The following is an 11,424-nucleotide window of genomic DNA, read 5'->3' as shown; positions in this document are numbered from 1 at the left end:
CTGATGGAGCCACAGCAAAACTATATTTGTATGTGGTGTCTATTCAATGACTTCCAAGTATCAGGCTGGAAGACCATGGGAGTCAAACAACGTCTTTTCACAATGGAACTTAACAATATTTAAATTAATGAATAAATCGAAACAGATTTTTAGGATTTACGTTCAAATGAAATCGGCTGCGAAATTCACAGTTTAACAAATAATTTGAGAAAAACACCGGAACAGCAAGCAATTTGCCCGAAACGAATCCTAGGAGGGAATGATTCGAAATGCTAAAGATTTTACAGTTACACGTTGCTACCTAGGCTGCATTGTTACGTGAGATATATGTCTTAATCAGACCAGTCGTTGTTTTCTGAAAGTCAGTTTTGTGACTCCCAAGTAAAATCTCGAAAATATTCAACCAATTTCCAAATCAGCTGGAAATTTATAAATAACAACGTGGATGTAAAATAAGACGCAAAGACCTCTCTGTTTTTAATGATTTATTTACTATTCAGGTCGAGTTTCCCTTTGGCAAGCCTTGATTCTGCCTGGACATAGCAGTTTGACTGGAAGTAGTTCATTACCCTTTTCAGTCAGTGTTGAAAACAATTCTGAACCCTGACCCTAATCGGTAAGGTGTTGGTAGCATTTTACCTTCTCCTTTCGCCTCCCTCAGTATTTTTTTTTTCAGTTGCTGCTTTCTGTATTCCTGCAGATTTCTTCTGGTGATTTGTTTTGTTATTTCAGGAAATGTGTTGATCGTGACGTATGTTGCAGGCAGACACCCTTGTGGGGGGGTGAAAAAAAAACCCAGAGCCAGCGAGCTGCAGAGCAAAGTGCGAGCGGAGAGGATTAGGACAGGGCAAAAGCGCGGAAGGCACTGAACACCGCAAACTAGAGCGAAATAAATGCAGTAGCAATGTCCGATCTGAAGAAAAATGAAATGGAAATCAGGCACAAAGCTATCTTGCACCAGCAGAGGCGTCTAAAGCAAGCCACACAGTTTATTCATAAAGATTCGGCAGATTTGCTCCCTCTGGATGGTCTTAAAAGGTTGGGAACATCAAAAGATCTGGTGAGTCGCCCTTTCTTGTTGGCATTATGGACCCAGCGCTACCTGCAGTGAGCAGCAGTAATTAGGGGAGATAGGGAAGGACGGTTATACTTAGAATCGATATTTGCGTGATGTGAACTCTCCGGTAGTTCGGTGTGTTCATACGTGGACTATATGAATGAATATATGTGATGGGTTGGTGCTCCGGCATATACATTTACGAGTTTGAATCTACGCACCTTTTATGTAAATATCTCGCATACATATATGTTCACATCCATTTCAAAGCGAAATTGGTGGTGCGTCTCTTTTATGATTAATACGTGATTAGGGTTATTTTAACATCCCAACTAACAACAGTTTGAGTCTGTCCGCCTATTAATTCATAGCCAGCACAGGCTTTAAAGGAAAGGTCCTGTCAAAATTAAGTAAAATTTAGGGTTGCAGCAATAAAGGCTTCCAGGTTCATACGGTGACTGGGCAGTATGGGTTAACTGAGAATGCTGGAGTCTTCCAGTCTCAGGCTAATGGATACATTAACATGGTATCAAACTGAGTCGGTATATCCATCAGATTGGAAAAAGTAATGGAACAAATTCTATTCTAATTAGTTCAGTATAACTGAAGATATCTGATATATAGAAGCGATGGTAGAGGTAGACCAGAGGTACAGATAAGTAGAAAAAAACACAAATCAAGGAGAATTATGGAGATATATAAGGAGGAAGAGGGAAAATATCAATAAGAATGAGGTAAAAAAAAAAGACAGAAAAACAGGACAGTTGGAAGAAGGGAGATAACAGCAGCTGGAAGAACAATTGGAGAGGGAGAAATATGAAGCAGAATAAAGATGAAACAAATGGGAGAGACAGGTAGCATCATACTGCAGCTAAAGGGATCACTGTGTCTGTGTCAGAATTGAGAAGCAACTATCCAATTCTTTCCACTGTTCTGCACTTCCCCATAGCCACACAAATCTTTTTTCAGTATTTATCCAACTCCATTTTGGTGAATATTATTCAATCTGCTTTTCCGACCTGTTCAGATAGTGCATTCCAGGTCACAAGTTGCTCAGTAAAAAGCTTTCTCCTCATCTCCCCTCTGGTTCTTTGGAGAAAAGCACACAGAAACAAAAGATAGAATTAGGAGACAGGTATAAATAAGAGATAGGAATAAGTAAGAGAAATGAGTAAACTAGAACTGAGAGAATTAACAATGGCAAATGATGGAGATAAATAAATAGAAAGGAAGAATGACAAGAAATACAGGAGAAAGAAGGAGAGGAGATATAAACAGAAGGCTTGATTTTAAACCCACTCCCTGTGGCCTGACCAGGACAGAACTGTGGACAAATAGCCATGACACATTCTCAACTTATTCCCACCCATGCAATTTTAACTGGCAGGATTCTGACAATGTAGAAGCTGCCTATGATGGCAACTGTGTAATTACAATGGGAAAATTGCAAGCAATGTCATCAGCATCATAATTCTAACGTTCGGGACCACAAAATTTATCATTAGAACAGGTAGTAGTCAGTATTAGGGCAGAAAAGACTCAATATCTTTCATGTTACATTTAGGTACAGTTCTTCATCGCTCTGCAGGATTAGGGTATTTCCCCAGCTCTTTGACATCTTTGTTCTCTTTTGTTGAAGCGTGGCTAGAGACAGAAATGGGGGAGAGAGAACGTGAAAGTTATAAAATAATGAGGGGTATATATAGAATTAATGGTAGTTGTCTTTTCGCTAGGATGGGGTCTTTCAAGACTAGGGGGCACATTTTTAAGGTGAAAGGAGAGAGATTTAAAAATGACATGGGGGGCAATTTTTTTACATTGAGGGTGGTTCACATGTGGAATGAACTTCCTGAGGAACGGATGGATATGGATACATTTACAATGCTTAAAATACATTTGGATAAGTACATGAACTGGAAAGATTTGGAGGGATATGGGCCAGGAGCAGGCAGATGGGACTAGTTTAGTTTGGGATGGACTGGTTGGATGGAAGGGTCTTTTTCCATGCTGTATGACTCTATGATTCAATGATAAAAGTTGCATTAGAGGCAGAAAGCACGATTGTAAAAAGGATATAGAACAAACGTCATGGGACTGAAAGGTTACCAATGGAATAATGAAAAACTTGTGCTGCAGCTGATGGCTCATGCTTTGACTCATTATCCATTTACTCAGAGACTCCACAGGCTCTAGCCTCTCTCACAGTCTGCTACAATATTCACCTTCTTGAATCATTATCCTTTTCACTAGAAACTTCACTCTACATGCATCAGTTTCTTTCAGATTGCATGGTTTTTGCACATGCAATTCCTCCATTTCTCTATTCCTGATGCTTTACAGGTAGTGAGAAATTCTTGCTTCCATATTGCCCTTTAATAGGTAATCAAAACATCATTTCTTTCAATTCTTCAGGCATAGACAATAAATATTGTGAGGCTGTGCTTTTGGTAGGGAGCCTTCTGCTTGAGGGGATTACTGAGCAGAGAATCAAACAGAAGGGTCAGCATTCTAATTTAAGGTATTCCTAACTTTCTGGTCATTAAAGTAAATTAACATAAAATCAGCAGCATCACAGATGGAAGAATTGGGTAGAGAAATCGGTGTGTCTCATTTGCAGTGCCCCCACTGTAGTACTTGTCATTGCAGTTTCTCCTTTTTTTATGAAAATCTGGCCAATGTCCACCACCCTCAGGATTGATTGCTTCGACCTCAGCCTTTCTTGGTGCCCATTTTGATTATCTGACCAGCATTTTAAGAGCAGGAAGTTACTTTTCAGTGTTTGCATTGGAGTTCTACAGAACTATTAAAGCAGTGTAATACTAGAGTAGCAGATGAAATAAATTATGAATTATATTACCTTGGTACAGCACTTTACCCTGGGATGGGCATATTGAAAAATTAGACTAATCGTTGCCAGTGAGATGCCTGAGGAGAAGGGTTAGTCATATGGCAACTCATGGAGGTATTGTCTGCCATATGACATTTTATCACTCAGGAGAAATTGGGTGCTACAGAGACTTAGTGCAGCTTGGGAGTGTTCATTCGTTTTTGATTCAGTGAACGAATTAATACAATTCCTCCATTGCACCATGTCACTGCAGCAGCTAATCATGCGTACCTAGCTCGGTGAACAAATGTCATGTGTCTCAAATTCAATTTGTTGCCAGGAGGCTAGTTCAGGACAGTATTTACAGAACACAGAACAGTGAGGTGTTTCTTTCCTCTCCGTATTAATTATTTGCCTCAATCATAATTTATGAAATAGGCAACAACTCAAATTCAACAATACTTTGTCATCGCAAAGCTCAGGAGGTGGGAAATGCATGTCCATTATCGTTCTGAAGTATGCCAGGCCCTATATTGGTTTGGGCCATTCCATAGGCATTCAGAGTGCATACCAAAGTTGTTTAAAATGGAAAATGAAGTACTCAAATTAAGACTCTGTGCTTGATATGGGACCCTTTTATCATATGCATATTATGCTGACATGTCAGTGGAGTATCGAGGTGCTACAGCACTGTCAGGTTACTTTCTCTTATTCTTGGTAGTGTGGATGAGCAGAAAGATCTCGGTGTCCATGTGCATAGATCACTGAAAGTTGCCACCCAGGTTGATAGCGTTGTTAAGAAGGCGTACAGTATGTTAGGTTTTATTGGTAGAGGGATTGAGTTTCGGAGCCATGAGGTCATGTTGCAGCTGTACAAAACTCTGGTGCGGCTGCACTTGGAGTATTGCGTACAGTTCTGGTTACCGCATTATAGGAAGGATGTGGAAGCATTGGAAAGGGTGCAGAGGAGATTTACCAGGATGTTGCCTGGTATGGAGGGAAGGTCTTATGAGGAAAGGCTGAGGGTTTTGAGGCTGTTTTCGTTAGAGAGAAGAAGGTTAAGAGGTGACTTGATAGAGACATACAAGATGATCAGAGGATTAGATAGGGTGGACAGTGGGAGCCTTTTTCCTCGGATGGTGATGGCTAGCACGAGGGGACATAGCTTTAAATTGAGGGGTGATAGATATAAGACAGATGTCAGAGGTACGTTCTTTACTCAGAGAGTAGTAAGGGCGTGGAATGCCCTGCCTGCAAAAATAGTAGACTCGCCCACTTTAAGGGCATTTAAATGGTCATTGGATAAACATATGGATGATAATGGAATAGTTTAGGTTAGATGGGCTTCAGATTGGTTTCACAGGTCGGCGCAACATCGAGGGCCGAAGGGCCTGTACTGCGCTGTAATGTTCTATGTTCTATGAAAGGTAACACTATGGCTCTATCTGTCTTCCGATAGGGTAAAAAAATCTCATGACACTATTTCATAGAACAGCAGGGAATATGTTCCCAGTGTCCTTGTTCATATTTATCCTTCAATCAACATCATGTAAAAAATATCTATGGTATTTATTGCATTGCTGTTTGTGGCATTTCGCCCTGAAAAAGTTGGCTATCATGTTTCCTTACATTGCAAAAGTAAGTATCACTTCAAAAGCAATTAACTGGCTGTAAGACACTTTAAGATATATTGCAATTCTGAACGGTACTATATAAATTCAAATTCTTTACATACAAACATACAAAATTAGGAGCAGAAATGGACCATTCAGCCTCTCAAGCTTGCTCTGCTATTCGATAATGTCATTGCTGATCTGTTTGTACTTTGAAATCCACATTCCCATCTAATCCTGATATCCCATTACATCCCTGATAATCTATCCATCTCTGCCTTAAAAATATTCAATCATTCCCACCTCCACTACCTTCTGAAGCAGAGTGTTCCAAAGTCGCACAGATCTCTGAGAGAAAATATTTCTCCTTATCTCTGTCCCGAAAAGGTGATACCTAAGTTTAAAACAGTGCCACCTAGTTTTGGACTGATCCACAAGAGGAAACATCCTTTCCACATCCACTTTGTCAAGACAATACAGAATCTTATACACTTAAATCAAGTTACCCTTCACTCTACTAAACTCCAGTGGAAACAAATCCAGCCTGTCCAACTATTTCCATAACTATTCATTCCAGGTTTCCATCTAGTAAGCCTCCTCACAATTGTGTCCAATGCATTTACATCCTAAAGAGATGAAAACTGGACACAGTATTTGAGATGTATCCCACCAATGCCCTGTATATAACTGAGGCATACCATTCTTATTTTTATGTTAGATTCCTCATAGAATAAAGGACTGCATCCCATTAGCCTCCTGCACACTAATGTTTGTGACTCGTGCACCAGAACACCTAAATCCCTCTGCACCTCAGAATTCTGCAGCTATTCTCTATTTAAGTAATATCCTGCTTTTTCATTTTTACTGCCACAGTCAACAGCATCACATATTCCCACATTATACTCCATCTGTCAGACTTTTTGTCTTTAAACTCTGTATGTCTTTTCACCATACACTTTCTGACCTATCTTGATGTTATCTGTAAATTTATCACCAAGCCTTGGCTCCCTTCATCTAAGTCATTGAGGTAAACTATAAAAAGCTGAGACCCAGCACAGGATTCCACTGACCTCACCCTGGCAATCAAACAAACCTAAATTCTGTTTTCTGCCAGCCAGCCAATCTTCTACCCTCATACTATTTTTGAAGAGAAAATACATGAATTAGCTGGAGAAGAGCATAACTGTGGGGATGAGGAGACGTCTACGGCAAACTACCCAGAAAGCTTCATTCTGTGTGCTGCTCTCCTACTACCACAAGTACTAACTCAATCTTAATCTACACAAATTTTAATCCCTCATTCGTAACTAATTCCCTGAGTTCTCTTAAGGAGATGGTAGTGGCACCCAGCAAACCTCTATCTGCAAGAGGCCAGTACCAGAGATCCTCAGCTCCACCTCCACCCCTGAGGAGGAAGCCACTGAACTGTCAGGAGATGCAGTGACAAGGCTTTCACTTGCACCTCCACTAGCTCAGAGACTTGCACCTTGCTGGCTGTCCTATTTAGATTAGCCTCACGAGCACAGTCTGGTATTTATGGCAATGACATCTTTCCTGATTGAGGAAGTACCCCCTAAGCCTCGAACACTCAGAACATTACTGGATTCCAGCACCTGCTAAACCCCAGGCAGGAGACGATCCCAGGGTTTCAGCCATTACTGACTTTGTCAAAAAGCGCAGACAGGCACGGGAACAGCACCCAGGTTGGTCAGATGCAATCGGTAAGTTGGATCAATGGATGGAAGGGTTATCAGCACCATGCTGTCTCTGACCTGCAAATGTCTGGCTCTCTCCATGGAGAGGATGGCAGCTGCCATGGAGACCCAGGTTCAGCAATTGAGTATTACTGGATCTATACCTGCTCCAACCTGTACTCCATCATAAGTGCTCAGCACCAATGACAAGGCAAGAGGGTGTTAAGGGACCTCAATCTCACTTTAGGTGCTCCTTCCCCTCTGGGAGACAGAATGGGTACCAGTAGGCACCCATTATGAGGAAGCACAACTACAAGACCCCAGATATTTCCTCTCAGGACATTCCAGAGCTGCCTGGCTCATCTGCCTAGCCCATGCCTGGGCTGCCAAAGCCTACATTTTGATATGGACAACAATGGGTTGAAAAAGTACCACATCCACAAACATTGACACCCTTAACAGCGAAGCTCAGCAGCAGCAATGTGTACCATCAGTGTACAAAATACACTGCAGAAATTCACTAAAGTTCCTCAGACAGCAACTTCCAAACACATGACCACTTCCATCCAGAAGGACAAGGGCAGCAGATAAATGGGAACACTATCACCGGCAAGTTTGCCTCCGAGCCACTCACAATCCTGATGTGGAAATACATTGTCATTTCTTCAGTGTCACTGGGTAAAATTCCTAGAACTTCCTCCCTAATGGCATTGGAGGCCAAGCCACACCAAATAGATTACAGCGCAGTTCACCATCATCTTCTCAAGGGCAAAAGGTGGTGGACAATAAATAGTGGCCTAGGCATTGTCACCAACATCCCATGAATGAATAAAAGAAGGTAACTAGGAAGGCAAATTGAATTTTGGTCTTTATTGCTAGGGGTTTGGAGTTTAACTGCATAAGCTATTGGTGAGGCTGCACCTGGAGTTATGTGAATAGTTTTGGTCTCTGTATTTCAGAAAGCAAATCCTGGCATTGGACGCAGCTCAAAAGTCATTCACTATGTTAATTCCTGGAATGAACGGGTTGACATATCAATAATGGCTAAACAGTTCAAGCCTTTATTTGAATAAGATTTACAAGAATGGGGGGCTGATCTTCTTGAATCTTAGACAATTTTGAGGAGGCTTCACAGGTTAGATGTTGGGAAGGTATTCTGACTAGTCAGGGATTTTCATACTAGGAGACATATTTACAGAATGGAGGGACACTGAATCAAAACAAAGATATGAAGAGATAGTAGGAACTGCAGATGCTGGAGAATCTGAGATAACAAGGTGTAGAGCTGGATGAACACAGCAGGCCAAGCAGCATCAGAGGAGCAGGAAAGCTGACATTTCGGGCCTAGACCCTTCTTCAGAAAATTCTTCAGAAGATATGAAGAGATTTCTTCTCTCAGTAGCAAAAATCTTGAGGTAGAGGTGCTAGTGTTGGACTGGGGTGGACAAGGTCAGAAATCGGATGACACCAGGTTATAGTCCAACAGGTTTATTTGAAATCACAAACTTTCAGAACGTTGCCCCTTCATAAGTGAAGTGCACTTCACCTGACAAAGGGACAATGCTGCGAATGCTTGCAATTTCAAATAAACCTGTTGGACTATAACATGGCATCATCTGACTTCTGACCTTAGCAAAAGTCTAGTACTCTTTACCTTAGAGAGTTGTGGAGACTAGATCGCTGCAGATCGGTAGAGAAGGTAGATAGATATTTGGAATATCAAGGAGCTATGAGGTGTGGCATGAAAGAGGAGCTGAGCCCTGGCAAACATCAGCCATGACCTTGCAGAATAGCAGGGCAGGCTTGATGAATGTCCTGGCTCTGCTCTATTTCTTATATACAACAATCACAGCTTTAACATTTATGAGGACGTTGAATCAATACTGTCAGAGGAACTGTGTCATTAAAAATTACACAGAAAAAGATAAATAGAATAACAATGAAGGACAAATTACGGATTTTTAAAATATTGCTCTAGGTCCCCATATCAACCCTCTCTGTTTAGTGTGTAAGAAATCACAAACGTTTAATGCAAATAGATGCTACTATATCAAAACAAGATATATCAGGCAATAATACCCCTGAGATGTGCATTATTACGAAACTTGTATTTTAAATTTTGAAAAACACAGTGCTAACTGAAAGTATCCAGGTACTTGGTGTCCTCATTCAATAAATTTATTTTTGTATTTATGAGGATTGATTTTCCTACATTGTACATCAATTACATCTAACTCAATCAACAAGTGGCACGCATCATTGCACTAAGAAAAGAAAATCTAATATTATAAGGATTTTATTTCGCAAAATATTTCTGTTCTTTTGGATATCTTGTACAACAATGTATTTTAGACAGCATATTGAACATTCTCCTGACTAAATTGCATTGTCATTAAATATTTTTAATCATTATTTTCTTGATACCTATATAATGTAATACTAATGCTATATAAAGAGAAGTTGAGCTAAATCATGTTCAGACAACCTGAAATTCTTGTTGTGGCGAAATTGCTAACTATTTCCACTGGTGGAATGGGAAATCTAATAGAAGGATTCCCGTGACAAATTGAAATTCTGATTGGTATCTCTAACTTAGTCAAACTCATGCACACTTATCACATGACCATGCCAACCAATTGCACTGGAGTTAGACCATGCCAGACAAAGTTCCAGGCAAGCCACCATTTGACATCAGGATCTCTCTGTGAAAAGACAGACCTTACATGTATGGCTAAACCTGTGAGAAAGTTAAAAGTGCTGTCGATTGGAGACAAAGTGAAATTGATACAGCAAGTGGCTAACCAAGGTGTAAAGTGAAAAGCGAATATCACTGAGGAGAGACACATGACTAAAACAATTCAAGACATGGCATGACATTGTGGTCCACATGGTAAGCTCAGAGGATGTGGCAGTTACTATACAAAATGGTCTTGCCCACATTCTGAAAGAGATTTCTCACTGAAGCATGCAGTCCTGGAGAGCATGCTTGACTGCATTGATGACATGGTGGACTGTGTCACATGCATCTGAAGACAGCATGCTAAGTAGAAAAAGATACTTAACTATCTTCCAAAATATTTCAAAAGTCTTTTGCTGTACAAGCCACTGTGAGGTGTGAACAAATTGAAAACTAGTCATTTTCCACATATTTACTGCATCACGTTTTTTTGCATGAACATATTTTTACACAACTCGGGTTCCACAGGGCCTCCTGGATCGACTTGTAGCTTCACCTCACACAACTTTGTGCATAGGTTTCCTGCAGTTGTGACTTTACTGTAGACTAAGTCTTTGCATCATGGCTTAACATCTAAGAAGGTATTTGATTGAGATACTTACAAGCTGTGTCTGAGAAATAATTCTTTAACAAAAAGTCAGCACTGTGAAAGTGGGATTTTTAAAATCATTTCTGCAGAAGGTGTCTTGTGTACAGTGCTTCTATTTAATGCTGCATACAGCACAACAGTTCACCATTAAACCAAAGTGATTATTCTGTCCATAAGTTGTATTCTTAGTTATTTTTGACATAGGATTGCATGGAAGGAAAGGACTCTACACTGTCACATACCACACCTCCACATCAGGTACAGCAGAGGGTGAATATAGAGTAAAGCTTTTAATCTTCTACATTACTCTGAAAACCTGAATCCACTGTCAGTACTAAATTTTAATATTTGCTGTAAATTTGTAACAATGGCCTGTATTATCAGTTAGATAATTGCTGAAGAACATTTCTTTCTTACATCCCTTTAAAAATTCTTATATGAAGAATTTTTGAGTTAAGGGCCAATGCACTCCGTTTTTGCTGAATGCCCATTACTTGGCGATTAAACACTTGCCAGCTATTTAGTATCATGTGACTACAGTTCTTATTTGCTGCTTTCATCTTGTCCAAATGGAACAGATGTTGCTGAAGGTACAATTTACAGACATACTGCTGCAAATTTTCTTACCAAACTCAAAACCTTTTATACCCTTTAAGTCTGCATTTAGTGCTTGCAGGACTTGAGTTATCAGAGACTTTGCAACAAAAGTGTGAGATGTAATGCACAGAGCACCATCAAGTTCACTTGTTGCAGTACACAATGGGTTTGTTATAGTGGACCCAGTTATCTGGTCAGGTGGGAGTACAGATGTGCTTAAGGGGGCTGACATTGGAAAAAGAGGCAGATAGAATGTGATAGGTGCAGAGAGGCTGACGTTTCGGGCCTAGACCCTTCATCAGAAAAGGGG

At 40.4% G+C, this 11,424-nt stretch overlaps 1 protein-coding gene across 1 annotated transcript in view; it reads left to right on the top strand.

The window, feature by feature from the left end:
• Positions 1-797: 797 nt before the first annotated feature.
• nrip2 (nuclear receptor interacting protein 2) overlaps positions 798-11,424 on the top strand; it is a 51,785-nt gene continuing 41,158 nt past the window's right edge. Inside the window, exon 1 of the mRNA XM_020525045.2 lies at positions 798-1,060. Coding sequence (XP_020380634.1) covers positions 905-1,060 — 156 coding nt within the window. The 5' untranslated portion in view covers positions 798-904. The remainder of the gene's footprint in view (positions 1,061-11,424) is intronic.

Source organism: Rhincodon typus, chromosome 18 (assembly GCF_021869965.1).
Source record: "Rhincodon typus isolate 14 chromosome 18, sRhiTyp1.1, whole genome shotgun sequence".
NCBI classification, from domain to species: Eukaryota; Metazoa; Chordata; class Chondrichthyes; order Orectolobiformes; family Rhincodontidae; genus Rhincodon; species Rhincodon typus.
This window is presented reverse-complemented; position numbering and strand designations above follow the sequence as displayed.